Source organism: Littorina saxatilis, linkage group LG4 (genome assembly GCF_037325665.1).
Source record: "Littorina saxatilis isolate snail1 linkage group LG4, US_GU_Lsax_2.0, whole genome shotgun sequence".
Taxonomy (NCBI): domain Eukaryota; kingdom Metazoa; phylum Mollusca; class Gastropoda; order Littorinimorpha; family Littorinidae; genus Littorina; species Littorina saxatilis.
In genome coordinates, this window is record NC_090248.1 from 67,531,014 (window position 1) to 67,547,250 (window position 16,237).

Consider the following 16,237-nt stretch of genomic DNA (forward strand, 5'->3'; position numbering starts at 1 on the left):
GAGCATACATGTATTTTACAAGCGCGGAATTTACATATGCGCGGAAATTACCGGCTGCGGTTGAGGAGACAGGCGTGTGAGAAGTTGGAGGGAGTCCGGGCGTGACGATGACGGATGCGGCTTTGTAGTCAACATTGCCTTTTAGTTTGTTAATCCGTGGAAGAAAGGATTACAGTGATTAACATTTCTTTTTACTCTGTTAGTCCACAGAAGGACTTCAGTGATTAACATTTCTTCGGACGTTTGTGAAAGACTGTTTGCACACCGTGCAAAGAGACAGAGTTGGGGAGTGGACCAGCCCTGGAAAAGTGTGTTTGACTATGTTGTGTTGATTTGATATTATGACGGACATGTGTAGTATGTTTGATTATGCTACATGGTGATGTGATGACTAACACTTGTGGTTGTATGTATGGGTGTTAGTGTGGTTTTTGTTGCAAGCCGTGTGCTTGGGGCGTGAGTTATGCGCTTGCCGGTTAATTTTGTTTCAAGGATCGAAACATGGTGAACAACATTTATATGTTGAAATACCGTCATATCAAACATATCAAACATATTGAACATATTGGAAGGGAAAAGGATGGTGAAGGAAGGAAGGATTGTGAAGGAAGGATTGTAAAGGAAGGAAGGATTGTAAAGGAAGGATTGTAAAGGAAGGAAGGAAGGATTGTGAAGGAAGGAAGGATTGTGAAGGAAGGAAGGAAGGATTGTGAATGAAGGAAGGATTGTGAAGGAAGGAAGGATTGTGAAGGAAGGAAGGAGAGTGATGGTGAAGAACAGAAGGATATATATACATATTATTAAATTCGAATATGGCGTCTCCAGCCTCGTACGCCTCAGGAGCAAGGTATGCTACCTGTAAGGGCTTAGATAACCTTTTTCTTCCTTTTTGCTCTCTGCTATCGTTTGGTTTGTCTTTACTGTCTTCTCAGCTCCCACTTTCTAATTCTCTTGGCTGCACTTTTTTAGGGATTCTTTGGTTTGAGTAATGGCGTCTCCAGCCTCGTACGCCTCAGGAGCAAGGTATGCTACCTGTAAGGGATTAGATAACCTTTTTCTTCCTTTTTGCTCTCTGCTGTCGTTTGGTTTGTCTTTACTGTCTTCTCCGCTCCCACTTTCTAATTCTCTTGGCTGCACTTTTTTAGGGATTCTTTGGTTTGAGTAATGGCGTCTCCAGCCTCGTAAGCCTCAGGAGCAAAGTATGCTACCTGTAAGGAATTAGATGACCTTTTTCTACCTTTTTGACTCACATGCGTAGCAAAAGTGAGTCTATGTACTCACCCGAGTCGTCCGTCCGTCCGTCCGTCCGTCCGTCCGGACGTCCGTCCGTCCGTCCGGACGTCCGTCCGGAAAACTTTAACGTTGGATATTTCTTGGACACTATTCAGTCTATCAGTACCAAATTTGGCAAGATGGTGTATGATGACAAGGCCCCCAAAAACATACATAGCATCTTGACCTTGCTTCAAGGTCAAGGTCGCAGGGGCCATAAATATTGCCTAAAAAACAGCTATTTTTCACATTTTTCCCATTTTCTCTGAAGTTTTTGAGATTGAATACCTCACCTATATATGATATATAGGGCAAAGTAAGCCCCATCTTTTGATACCAGTTTGGTTTACCTTGCTTCAAGGTCAAGGTCACAGGAGCTCTTCAAAGTTGGATTGTATACATATTTTGAAGTGACCTTGACCCTGAACTATTGAAGATAACTGTTTCAAACTTAAAAATTATGTGGGGCACATGTTATGCTTTCATCATGAGACACATTTGGTCACATATGATCAAGGTCAAGGTCACTTTGACCCTTATGAAATGTGACCAAAATAAGGTAGTGAACCACTAAAAGTGACCATATCTCATGGTAGAAAGAGCCAATAAGCACCATTGTACTTCCTATGTCTTGAATTAACAGCTTTGTGTTGCATGACCTTGGATGACCTTGACCTTGGGTCAAGGTCACATGTATTTTGGTAGGAAAAATGTGTAAAGCATGTGAGTCGTATGGGCTTTGCCCTTCTTGTTGCTCTCTGCTATCATTTGGTTTGTCTTTACTGTCTTCTCCGCTCTCGCTTTTACTGTCTCCTCTGTTCTCACTTTCTATTTTTCTTGGTGGTATTTTTTAGAATTTTTGAGTTCTAGCACTGACTGATGTCTTTGTTCGAAGACAGTGTGTACACTGGTTTTGTTTATTAGAATTAATATTAGTGGATTTTTGAAATAGATTCTGAAGGATTGTATGGTTGCCTATGAATACTCCTGTTGAATGGTTTAATTGTGATGAGTGACATTAGGTTATTGCTGATTTTTAACTAAAGGTTTGATATTCTGGGTGAGTTTTAAGGACTTCCAGTTTTTTCATTGCCTTGGCAAGTGGTCATTTTGTTAGTTTGAGAAGATTGTGTTGCCAAGTACAGTTGGGATACAAAGAGGGGACATGCATTGATAAATCGTAAAGGTTGTCAGTATTTTGTTCTGATGTATGCTCAAGAGAGATCAGATGCTTTGATAAATCGTAAAGATTGTCAACATTTTGTTCTGATGTATGCTCAAGAGAGATAAAATATTTGATAAGTCGTAAAGATTATCATTAATGGTTATCTGGCAAGTGGTGAACATAATTCTTTGTAAAGTGAACCATGGAACTGCCTCTGTTAAAGATGAGTTGTGATTTTTTGTCAACTTGTGTGAGTTGGATGTCGACAGGAGATATGATTATTGGCACTGGAAGGATTATGTGAAATGTGTATTTCAGAACATTTAATTTTAGAGAAATATTGTTATAGTCAGTTGATGGTTGTTTTTGTGTGAACGTTTTTGAAATGATTTGTTTGAGGATGGAGAATATTATGTTCTTGGGAGGTTAGATATTTTTTTGAATTTTTCTGATTCTGGCATGTCGCCAGGAGACGACAGTCTAAGTTGGGGAGGATGTGAGCTTGGGAACGACAGTTACGGTACACATGCACTTTTGTGCATCCGTGTGAACTCGTGGTACCTTTGTGCTATCGAGGATTCAAACCTGTACTATCGGGGATCCATTAAGATTTCCGAGACTGTTTCGTTTCTATTGAATTGGTCTCGCGGAAGAACCGATTCTAAAATTTGCATAGGTAAAACGATCGTTTTTTTGGTACAAGCCTCTGGAGTAAATTTTGTGATTAATGTTTTTGTGAACAAGAAACAATTGACAGGTGGCTTTATTCCATCTCCCTTTTTCCCTCCGCCGCGATGTAAATTTGAATAGTTGAAGGTGACGTTAGACACTAACTAAAGAAAGTGGGGCTGCCTGACACCCCTCGAGTTGAATATGTGTTAATCTTGTGACACCGGCGCGCAGGATGTGGACGCTAAAACTGTCTTTTTGATTGGAATCTTTGAGGGAAGAAGACGTGTATTTTGTGCGTGTTTCCTTGATGCCGTTGTGTGACATGTCTGTCACGGGCTGCAATCTTTTCGGGATGTGAGAATTCTTTTGCTGGATGTCGGAGCGTGCGACGGGGTTCTTTTTTAGAGGAGTGTAGTTAGATTCAGGTCTTTTCTTTCTAGAGGGGTGTAGTTAGATTCAGTTCTTTCTTTTTTTAGCTGGGTTCAGTAGACGGGCTTTTAGCTGGTTTCAGTAGACTAGGTTTCACGGGTTTTCGTAGATGGGTTTCTAGCTAGGTTTTTGTAGATTAGATTTCGTTAGAGGGGAGCAGTTAGTTTTAGTGGAGGGATTTTGGTCAGGTTTTGTTAGAGTTTTTGTAGATTTGGTTTTGTTTTTTTGAAGAATTGTTTTTTAGGTTGTTTTTTTAGATTTCGTTTGTTTTAGATTAGAGTCTCATTGTGGGTTTTTGGATTAAAGTTGAGAGTGAGGATTTAGAGTAGAGTGTAGTTTGGGGGAAGGATTTAGTGTGTTTTTAAAGGGTAGCTTTAGAGGGAGAATTTAGAATGTAGTTTTAGAGTGAAGAGTTGAGAGCGTTGTTTTTTTTGGAGTTGTTTAGTCCTATAGTAATACATTGAAAGTTTTGTATTTGAAAGTAAACCCCCGTTATCCCACACATTCCCCATTTCATCGTATGGAATAAAAGAACCTGGTTAATATAACTTGTGTCGTTTGCTTGAGTGTTTGAGCTCGGTAAGAAAGAGGAAAGTAAATTGGCACTCGGTTACACAAGGAAAACAGGAATGTGAAACATCAATAGTTGTCTGTGCAGAGACTCGTCATTATACTACAGAAAGCAGTGGTAAAGGCGGTCATTATACTACAGAAAGCAGTGGTAAAGGCGGTCATTATACTACAGAAAGCAGTGGTAAAGGCGGTCATTATACTACAGAAAGCAGTGGTAAAGGCGGTCATTATACTACAGAAAGCAGTCGTAAAGGCGGTCATTATACTACAGAAAGCAGTGGTAAAGGCGGTCATTATACTACAGAAAGCAGTCGTAAAGGCGGTCATTATACTACAGAAAGCAGTGGTAAAGGCGGTCATTATACTACAGAAAGCAGTCGTAAAGGCGGTCATTATACTACAGAAAGCAGTGGTAAAGGCGGTCATTATACTACAGAAAGCAGTCGTAAAGGCGGTCATTATACTACAGAAAGCAGTGGTAAAGGCGGTCATTATACTACAGAAAGCAGTGGTAAAGGCGGTCATTATACTAAAGAAAGCAGTGGTAAAGGCGGTCATTATACTAAAGAAAGCAGTGGTAAAGGCGGTCATTATACTACAGAAAGCAGTGGTAAAGGCGGTCATTATACTACAGAAAGCAGTGGTAAAGGCGGTCATTATACTAAAGAAAGCAGTGGTAAAGGCGGTCATTAGTTTAGCCTCAAGTCGACTTCGCGAAGTCTTTTTTTAATCAAAAACTCAGTGTTAAATCTTCGCGCAGAGAGCTTGATGAATTCCATTTCACCTAAATAATATCAATAATTATGTAGAATTTGCAAAGTCGAGTTAGTCCTCCTGCGTGGTAGCATTCGTCGTTACACAGAATCGTATGGTAAAGCTTTGATAGCGATCTAAAGGTCTTTTCCCCTTAGGTATTATCACTTTAACATATTCCATGGACACGTGATTTTTTTCCTCCTGCGCAGAGACAAATCCTGCGCGCAGTGCCGGTGACGGAAGTGAAGTGGGACTGGAAGGACAACAAGGGGAGACGATTCTGGGCGTACGGCAACGAACGTAGGGTCTACTGCCCCGACTACCCGCAGCAGTGCTGCTGGGGATGCGAGATCCTCTGATCAACTGTGTGATATACGAATTTATCAGCCCTTAGAATGTGAAACATCAATATGTATCTGTCCAGGGCTGCCAGATCTTGTGATCAGTTGTGTGATATACGAATTGATCCGCCCTTGGAATGTTGAACATCAATCTTTACCTCTCCGTGTGTTTACCTCTCCGTGTGTACTTTTCTGAATACTTGGTCTATTAGGCAGCTCTGTTGCTGAGAATGCAATTTCTTGTAATTAACTGTGTAATATACGACTTTATCAGCCTTATGGGTGTCTAAACAGTATTTTTCGTTCTTTTTGTGACCTCTTTCCCTTTTCTCTCTGGAAAACGGCATATCAGATGCTGCAAATACATCTTGTGATTAGTTGGGAAATGTATGTAACACTTTGTACGTATTTGCCTTGGAAGTATTGAATAAATGTATGTACCTATCCCTTTTATTTAACATGTTATTACTGCGGACTTCCTGGCAGCCACTGGTCTGAGGATTTAGCACGGCCATCAACATCGAACGCAGAAGAAGAAGAAGAATTTAACATGTTACAATGTTTTATGGGATGCAACATTTTATGAGGAACTGTATCAGTTTTGTACCTATCGGCCTTAAAATGATTGAATATTTGTGTTAAGTTGTCTCATTTCTGTGTTAAGTTGTCTCTTTTCTGTGTTAAGTTGTCTCTTTTCTGTGTTAAGTTGTCTCTTTTCTGGAAAGGGAGGGGGAGGGTCGGGTTGGCATAACCGCAACAGTATTTCTTAGATGCAACGTGTACGTTTTGTGGTGAACTGTTGATTCTGAGTATTATCAGCCTTTGAATTGTTGAATGTATGTTGCATTTTTCCTTCTTCGTGAGAGAAAAATGACTGACCGCTTTAACCATACATTTTATGAAATATAGTTTGGCAGAATTTTCTTCTCTGTCCGTTGACAAGATGGAGATTCTTGCGAGAGATTTTAACTTTTGCTCGGAATGGAAGACAACACTGAATGCAGCCTAGGAATTAAGACGGCTGGCGATTTAGATGTAGACATGTGATTTACCTGTTACTAAGCTTACTGAATAAATGCTGTGATACGATGACGTTTCTTGATTGTCTATGGCGAACGTGAAGATTTTGTTTGAAGGACTGTTAAATTCTTTAAAACTTGCTTTTTAAGGTACTGTATGATGGGATGTACCTCTATTACCCCCTAAGAAAAGGGGCTATTGCTTTGTTCTTAAGTCGGCATGCCTTTGAGTCTGTCTTTCTGTTTATTTCATTGCAAGCACAGCCTCTTAACTGCACACGCACGCCCGCATACACCAACACACTTGCGCGTCAGTGTGTGTGTGTGTGTGTGAGAGAGAGAGAGAGAACGTGTGTATGTGTGATCGTGTGTGTGTGTGTGAGAGAGAGAGAACGTGTGTGTGTGTGTGATCGTGTGTGTGTGTGTGTGATCGTGTGTGTGTGTGATTGACTGTGCGCGTGCGAGCGCGACTGTGTGCGAGCAGTAAGCACGGCAAAGAAAGGTGTGAACAAGGAATGCTGACAGATGCCTTACTTCCTGTCATGTATATTTGTTTTGACGTGTGTTCCGCTTTATTTACTTTCCCTTTCCCTGTGTACCTTCAGGTCAACAAACCCTCAGGCGTAGGTCATGAGAACTTGCGAGTCACTTCACACACACACACACACACGCGCGCGCAAACACATGCAATTGCAAACACACACACATGAACTTACACACACACACACACTCGCACTTACACAGACACGCACACATGCACTTTCACACACACACACTCACTCTCTCTCTCTCTCACACACAGAGAATCGTACAGGTGTGCATACATACTGACAACATGCGTCATGCACACAGTGTGGCCTTGATCAACTCTTGTCATGTCAAATACACCTTTAATCACAAACTGGTCCATTCAAACCAACCTAAAACTACACATGTAGATAAGCACGTAATACATTTATATCAACAGAGAATGGATAATGCAGGAATTCCCTCCAATTTTAACCTCTATATTAGGCATGAATACACAAACGGTTTTTACGTCAAAGGCATGAATACACAAACGGTTTCTACGTCAAAGCCATGAATACACAAACGGTTTCTACGTCAAAGGCATGAATACACAAACGGGTTCTACGTCAAAGGCATGAATACACAAACGGTTTCTACGTCAAAGGCATGCATACACAAACGGTTTCTACATCAAAACCACTACAAAAATGACTTAAATAAAAACGAAAGTATAAATGAGTGTATTCCGATGATTAATTAAAGATTTTAAACAGATATGTCGTTGAGTTTAAAAAAACAAAACAATATCTGTAATTAGTAGGGTGAACTGTAACTTTTAAAAAGGAACAGGATACAACTCTCCCTGGTCGCTGTGTGGGAATGGACACGGATTTGACAGTCTTATTATTACATTAAATATATAGTGGCCAGAGCGTCTTCGGCATTTTCCAGAGTACGTTGTGAAGAGAAGAGAATCAAAAATGGTCAAAAGGAGGCTCAATGGTCAAAAGGAGGCTAAATGGTCAAAAGGAGGCTAAATGGTTTAGAAGTTCTAAAATTAGAGAACAATGTAATTTTTTCCATTGATCTTGAGAAAAAGTACGACATGTAATCATTCACACATTGCCATGGTGCTGTTTTCTGCTTCATAGTAGTAGTAATAATAATAATAAAAAGGTTTCAAGCAATGGTAACAGGCAGGGTCCAAAGGATGAATGTACAGGCGGAACGATGTCATCTACATCCCATTGACAATGGTGGACAAGAGATGAAGGATCTCATCTACATCCCATTGACAATGGTGGACAAGAGATGAAGCAACTGGAATTCCCATTTGAAGAAAACACGTCATTCAACAGCTCCTATACAAACTAACACCTTCTTCAACAGGTAACAGTTATCTACACCAGGTGAAAAAGTAGCATATGTAATTTTCAATCAGTCACCCTATCTGCGAAGGTAAAGAAAACATAATACATGTATGTGCTAACAGACCAGTTGTGCTACATTATTTTCCAACCAGTGAAACAAAATAATCTGCATACGCATAGTTATTAAGGATTTGTGGCTGAGTCCACGAAAATAGTCCACTTGACGTAGGTCAGAAAACACCAAAGACGATTAGAACTGTCTTCATGATATAGTCTTTTGAATGCAGCCTAGGAATGTCTCTGAAGATTCGAACAATCTTCATTATATAGATAAAAGAAAAAAATACAAATGAAAACAGTCCAGTGAATTTAGGCCAAGTCGATTAAAAAAAGAGTCTTTGTCGTAGTTGAGGAACTCTACTGATGGTGGTGGAATCTAGTGGATGTAGGCCAGGAACTCTACTGATGGTGGTGGAATCTAGTGGATGTAGGCCAGGAACTCTACCGATGGTGATGGAATCTAGTGGATGTAGGCCAGGAACTTTACTGATGGTGGTGGAATCTAGTGGATGTAGGCCAGGAACTCTACTGATGGTGATGTAATCTAGTGGATGTAGGCCAGGAATTGACCCAGGCGGTGAGAACAGTCCACAGTGGGTTCCACAATCAGTTCATCCATCGCGGCACCAACAACATCTGCAAAACATTTCATAGAATGGTGCTAATTACCTTCAACCAACAAAACCTCAATGCCCAAACCTAGCAAAACTTACAAGAATAAATCCATAAAAAATTCAACCAATCAAACAAACAGAAACAAAACAAAAGAACAAACAAACAATACCACCACCAAAAGAAACAATACCACCACCAAAACAAACAATACCACCAGCAAAACAAACAATACCACCACCAAAACAAACAATACCACCACCAAAACAAACAATACCACCACCAAAACAAACAATACCACCACCAAAACAAACAATACCACCACCACCAAAACAAACAATACCACCACCAAAACAAACAATACCACCACCAAAACAAACAATACCACCACCACCAAAACAAATACCACCACCTCCAAAACAAACAATACCACCACCACCAAAACAAATACCACCACCTCCAAAACAAACAATACCACCACCACCAAAACAAACAATACCACCAGCAAAACAAACAATACCACCAGCAAAATAATAATAATAATAATGCAAACTTTTATAGCGCTATTCTAGAAAAATGTCTACTCTTAGCGCTTTACAATACATACATCGACCAAGCATACTATACACGCACAGGCAAAGAAACCGACCAAACATAACCAACAAACTATACATGCACAGGCAAAGAAAGCGACCAAACATACAATACACGCACAGGCAAGATAACGACCAAACATAAACAAACAATACCACCACCAAAACAAACAATACCACCACCAGGGCCGGACTACCGGGGGGGTTATGGGGGTTGCGCAACCCCCCCCCTAGCCTAAACATGTACCTTACTTATTTAATTTTTTTTTTATTATTGCTTATTTTATGCCGTTTCATGCAAGGAGCGACCATTTTTCTATCTCAGAATATGACCTACCCGTCAGCTTCAGGGGGCTTCGCCCCCTGACCCCCACAACGAGGGGGGGTGGGTGGGTTCTAGGGTTTCCGGACCCCCCTCCCCCCAGCCAAAAAATAAAAATATTGAATGAGGTATGCATTTCTTTATTTTACATTGAGTTTCAATTTTTGGGGTATTATTCAGTGACAAAATCTGCTGCCTGAAACTGGTAATGATCATCCTCAGAATGCACCAGATTGCACCATTTTGCATCCTTTTTTTCAAAATTTTCCGGGCCCCCCTAGCAAGCTAGGCGCTTTGCGCCGTCGGCTCGGCGCTTTGCGCCGTCGGCTCGGCGCTTCGCGCCTTCACACCCATATCTTCACAATATACTTTTGAAAAAAACCAGTCATAAAATGAACTGATCCGCCCCTGTCGCCAGGGGGGACATCCCCCTGGGCCACCACTGGCAACCCCCCCCCCCCTCCTCTTCGCCTAGTCCGGCCCTGACCACCACCAAAACAAACAATACCACCAGCAAAACAAACAATACCACCACCAAAAACAACAGTCATCACCATCATCGTCGCCTTCGTCTCCACCACCACAAAATATACACCCACCTAGCCCCACGGAGGCTTGCGACGAGGACGGTTTGGAGAAGAGAGATGCTTTGGGAACTCGCGTCATCTTCATCAGTTTGACACAGCCAAGCTTCTCCAAGATCTGCAACATCATCAGTTTATTTCACACTTTTTTGATGGCTTGAAATGGTACAAGACGAAAGAGGAGGGAGCTTTGGCTTTTATACAATTAAAATGACTAAGCAAGAGGCACCCCTTGATGAGATTTCGAGGGCTAAACCACCCCACCCCGGACACTGTGGTGCATTGTGGGCGTAAATTTGAATGAAAGAGAGATAAGACTAACAAAGCTTTAGGTATTTTGTTAGGCAGAAGAAGAGCTTTCCGTTTGCGGAAAATGGACTTGGAAGGATTTCAAGCCTTTACTTCTTATTCAACGAATACTCTCTAAACAAGCACACAATTTCTTAGACTCCCGGGATATGACAACACATGGTTTTTGGCTCACGAAGTGTAGCCTATGCGATCGTAACTTTGTCTGTCTGTGCGTGCGTATGTGCGTATGTGCGTGCGTGCGTGTGTATGTCTGTGGTAGAAACTTTAACATTTCGTCATTTGAAGACGTCACATTATGGCGTAAGAGGGTTAGACGTCACGCGAAGGAATGTCTCGGTCATTGTTATTTTGAGCGGGCCGAAACTAGTTGGCAGTCGTGTCTGTAAGTAGGCTGCATGCAGACAGACAGATCTAGATCTAGTGTCTCGCTTTCTTGCACAGTGTCACCTATGCTTACTGTGTGTGTGTGTGTATGTGTGACGGAGTGATTGAGTTTGTGTTACTGTTTGTCGATTTCTTACGTGAGCCTTGAAGGCTTCGCCTCTTGTTATAACTGTATCTAAAATATGGGTCTGTTCAAGTTTAACATTTCAGAGAAGCGTGTGCACTACAAAAGATGTTAAGCCTACCTCAATAAGGTCCCTCATATCAACTTAAGCCTACCTCAATAAGGTCCCTCATATCAACTTAAGCCTACCTCAATAAGGTCCCTCATATCAACTTAAGCCTACCTCAATAAGGTCCCTCATATCAACTTAAGCCTACCTCAATAAGGTCCCTCATATCAACACTACAAAAGATGTACAGCCTACCTCAATAAGGTCCCTTATATCAACACTACAAAAGATGTACAGCCTACCTCAACAAGGTCCCTCATATCAACACTACAAAAGATGTACAGCCTACCTCAATAAGGTCCCTCATATCAACACTACAAAAGATGTACAGCCTACCTCATTAAGGTCCCTCATATCAACACTACAAAAGATGTACAGCCTACCTCAACAAGGTCCCTCATATCAACACTACAAAAGATGTACAGCCTACCTCAATAAGGTCCCTCATATCAACACTACAAAAGATGTACAGCCTACCTCAATAAGGTCCCTCATATCAACACTACAAAAGATGTACAGCCTACCTCAACAAGGTCCCTCATATCAACACTACAAAAGATGTACAGCCTACCTCAACAAGGTCCCTCATATCAACACTACAAAAGATGTACAGCCTACCTCAACAAGGTCCCTCATATCAACACTACAAAAGATGTACAGCCTACCTCAACAAGGTCCCTCATATCAACACTACAAAAGATGTACAGCCTACCTCAATAAGGTCCCTCATATCAACACTACAAAAGATGTACAGCCTACCTCAATGAGGTCCCTCATATCAACACTACAAAAGATGTACAGCCTACCTCAATAAGGTCCCTCATATCAACACTACAAAAGATGTACAGCCTACCTCAATAAGGTCCCTCATATCAACACTACAAAAGATGTACAGCCAACCTCAACAAGGTCCCTCATATCAACACTACAAAAGATGTACAGCCTACCTCAATAAGGTCCCTCATATCAACACTACAAAAGATGTACAGCCTACCTCAATAAGGTCCCTCATATCAACACTACAAAAGATGTACAGCCTACCTCAATAAGGTCCCTCATATCAACACTACAAAAGATGTACAGCCTACCTCAATAAGGTCCCTCATACAGACCTGCCTACCCCTGAAATGTACCATGTGTAGTTTTGGGTGTGAAAATAAGGCAAATGTGTAGTTTGGCAGGTGAATGTGTAGTATTTCAATTTGATCAACCCAAACCGCAAAACAGAACAGTTACTTATACCGTACTAAAACAAACACTCAACACTCCAAACAAAACTATTACAATGTGAACAATACTCCTCATACAAATACAAAGAAAGCCCCCACAAAAATACAAGCTAAGCATTAAGTTTATTTGTTAAGAAAAAAATTATTAACTAGTTTGGAACATTTGCATGGGTGAAACTGATCAGAATTAAAAATAAGGAAAATGAGGCCGGGGTCCAGGGGCCGCCCACGCCCTGGTGGGGTGCAGGGGCAACGCGCTCTTAGGGGGCCCAGGGCCCCCCGGAAGAAAACGAAAAATCAGGCTTTTTAAGGGTAAAAGTAGGCCTTTCCTGGTATCTCAAACACACAAATATGCACAGTAAACAATGATAACAAATGCCAAGCTGTAGTCCGATAATTCGCTCGCTCAAGGAAACAAAGATTCAGCGATGTCCGGTCACTGTGTTAGAGAAAATACAGATCGGATCGCCAGCGAAAAAAAATAAAAAAATAAGGAATTCTTTATTTGACCAATTTCATTTGGCGGATTTCCGCCCTAAGGCGGAAAAGTTTCACCCGTGCATTTGTTAAAAAAAAGCTATGTTGAGGGGTATGCAGTTCATATACAGTGGGACCCCCTATTCAAGACCTGTGACAATCTGAGAACATCAAGTCACAAAAAGTAGGGACTGGGAGTATGTGTATCAACATGAAGGCAAATTTGCATATAAACAGAACAGGTTTGCGTCAGCAATAATAATAATATGGCAGGTCATTGCCTCTGCTCTGGTTACTGATCTCTCAAACTTGAAGTGAGCTTGTCTTGGTCTTCTTTCCCTAGCACGGGTTTCTTCACAAAACAGTCCAATTTTTCCTCTGCTTTGGTCGGGATTTCTCGAATTCCTCATGAGAAGTGCTTTTCTTGTGGCGGTTACACGGTCGTAAAGCCCACTGTGCTTCTCTGAAAAAGCCGTGTTGCACACAGTGCAGTGGGCAAAATGCTTCCCTTTTCTCCACGAAACTAGGCATGGATGCTCCTCTAGTACTTTGGCAGAAAAGCCTTGCTGGGAGTTTGACCAAGCTTCTTTTTTTTTGCTCCGTGGCGGTTGATCGCCAAAGTCTTCTGAATCCGTGTTCCTCGCTGTAGCCATTTTTTCCCTCCAGAAAGAATGAGCTACGAAGTGACCGCGTTCAGAAAAGTATGTGCTGAAACGCCCGCGATAGTTGTAATAACAGCAGCAAGACCAACTGACTACGCTACTCTCGCGGGCGCCGGGCATGTTTTGCACGCAGTACACAACCGATTAGTACAAATTATGGATCGGACCTCGCTCGCGTTTTTGCGTATTCAAAATGTCAAAATGTGTAGTCGAAACGAAACGTTTGCGTAGTATAAGACAAGCATGCGTAGTTGCGTAGTTTGGGGACCAAAATCGTAGTTTACTACGCTCAATGTGTAGTGTAAACAGGTCTGCAGTCATATCAACACTACAAAAGATGTACAGCCTACCTCAATAAGGTCCCTCATATCAACACTACAAAAGATGTACAGCCTACCTCAATAAGGTCCCTCATATCAACACTACAAAAGATGTACAGCCTACCTCAATAAGGTCCCTCATATCAACACTACAAAAGATGTACAGCCTACCTCAATAAGGTCCCTCATATCAACACTACAAAAGATGTACAGCCTACCTCAACAAGGTCCCTCATATCAACAGGAGAGAACAAGTCCTTGTAATCACGGGTGAGGTCCATGAGTGAGGTGCCAGGTTTACCCATGAGGTGGAAGAGGATGGAGTTGATGCACTCGTGGATCAGCTTGTTGTTCAGCCCTCCCTCCGGTCGCCGCCACAGCCGACAGTGAAGGCGTATCTTCTCGTAGGTGCTGCAAACGTACGCCACAGTGAAGTGAAAACAGCATGTTTGAAATAAAACAAAAGAAATCCTGAAAACAACCTTGGTAAAGTAATAACAGCGCGTACAAGTGTTGGAAAATACGGCAACTGCACGGATAACGTAACAACCCAAAAAAACACAAACCGTGAGAGCACACTGGGACAAGGAAACAGGGTTGGGTTGCACAAACCGAAAGTGTGCGCCATCCAAACGGGAGAGAACAAACCACGGGTTCTGATTCGTTGAAATCACAACACATCTCAGTTTCAACCAATCCAACACTGCGAGTGGCTCCCGTTTGGGTGGTACCTTTCTTCTGCACCTCGGCCCTGGCGTCAGGAAGAAAAAGAACAAGAAACACTGACCTGACTGGTGGCACGGTGGCAGTGCTCAGGAAGAACAAGAAACACTGACCTGACTGGTGACACGGTGGCAGGGCTCAGGAAGAACAAGAACAAGAAACACTGACCTGACTGGTGGCACGGTGGCAGGGCTCAGGAAGAACAAGAACAAGAAACACTGACCTGACTGGTGGCACGGTGGCAGGGCTCAGGAAGAACAAGAACAAGAAACACTGACCTGACTGGTGGCACGGTGGCAGGGCTCAGAAAGAACAAGAACAAGAAACACTGACCTGACTGGTGGCACGGTGGCAGGGCTCAGAAAGAACAAGAAACACTGACCTGACTGGTGGCACGGTGGCAGGGCTCAGAAAGAACAAGAACAAGAAACACTGACCTGCCTGGTGGCACGGCTCAAAAAGAACAAGAAACACTGACCTGACTGGTGGCACGGTGGCAGGTCCCAGAAAGAACAAGAACAAGAAACACTGACCTGACTGGTGGCACGGTGGCAGGGGCTTGAAACTGTTTCTTCCATTTCTTGGCCGCCATGCGCCGTGTCCTTCTGGGCTGAGTGCTTGTAGTGCTGTCTTTTCCTGTATTCCCCTGACTGGTGCCAGCCACAGGATCAGTGCTGCCAACATTTTCTGCCAATGGAGCCAGTGTGTCAGATGTTTCTGTTTTGAGCTTCATCCCTGCTGGTGTTGTTTCTCCTTCCTCGACATCCATAGGTGTATCTTCAAGAGATGAACTCTGGGGAGCACTGGCTGACAGGGATCCTTTCTCGTTTTGGCCATCTGGTGCTGATGTTTTGTTTTCAGCATCTGCTGAACGTGAAGACCCATCCTGAACGTCAGTGTCTGCTGTGACGGGGACATTTTCTGCTGTGGTGGCAGTGGAAATGACATCGGCTTCTTTGCAGGGGAGACTAGCAGTTTCCTGAACTGAGCCTGTTTGGTGTTGGTTCCCTCGCTTGTCCTCATCGCATGGGAGAGCAGAAACTACAACCGAACCTTCTCCTGTAAGCTGGTTCCCTCCTGTTCCTTCTTGGCAAGGGGGAGTATTGGGTTGGGTCGGCTTGTTTTGTGCATCTGGCTTCTCTCCCTTGCTCTGCTGCTGCTCAGTGGCTGTTGCTGCGACAGGCTGACCGGTGTCCGTGTCACCAGTAAAGGTCACAGCGTCCTAGAAAAGAGCAAGTGAACTGAAAACACCTGATCAGCTGGAGACAACTTCTTTGCAACCACCCAAAAGCTACAGGATTGCTACAAACCGACTGTCATAGAATGTCCATTGGTTTGTGGGCGCTTCAAGTATAACACCAACTGAACATGTTGAACAGTCCACGACGTTGGATGTAAAAGCTCATGACAAGAAATGTCTGTGTTAAGCTATTCTATTCTTAGCCTTGAGAATGATATCGATAAACCGTCATTCAACTAGCGTCACAATGACCGAGAAAAACAAAAGACACAGTCAGGTCTAACAAACGGAAAAAACAGACAGACAGACAGACAGACAGACAGACAGACAGTCAGACAGACAGACAGACAGACAGACAGTCACACACACCCAGTTAGGT

General features: G+C 42.6%; 2 protein-coding genes across 2 annotated transcripts in view; one reads left to right on the forward strand and one right to left on the reverse strand.

Moving 5' to 3' along the window:
* Positions 1–6,297, forward strand: part of LOC138965456 (protein SSUH2 homolog) — a 17,808-nt gene extending 11,511 nt beyond the window's left edge. The window contains exon 11 of the mRNA XM_070337612.1: positions 5,077–6,297. Coding sequence (XP_070193713.1) covers positions 5,077–5,226 — 150 coding nt within the window. The 3' untranslated portion in view covers positions 5,227–6,297. The remainder of the gene's footprint in view (positions 1–5,076) is intronic.
* Positions 6,298–7,103: 806 nt separating this feature from the next.
* LOC138965455 (general transcription factor 3C polypeptide 1-like) overlaps positions 7,104–16,237 on the reverse strand; it is a 309,846-nt gene continuing 300,712 nt past the window's right edge. Inside the window, exons 3-6 of the mRNA XM_070337611.1 lie at positions 15,152–15,840; positions 14,114–14,306; positions 10,294–10,396; positions 7,104–8,803 (exon numbers count right to left, since the gene is read on the reverse strand). Coding sequence (XP_070193712.1) covers positions 8,712–8,803; positions 10,294–10,396; positions 14,114–14,306; positions 15,152–15,840 — 1,077 coding nt within the window. The 3' untranslated portion in view covers positions 7,104–8,711. The remainder of the gene's footprint in view (positions 8,804–10,293; positions 10,397–14,113; positions 14,307–15,151; positions 15,841–16,237) is intronic.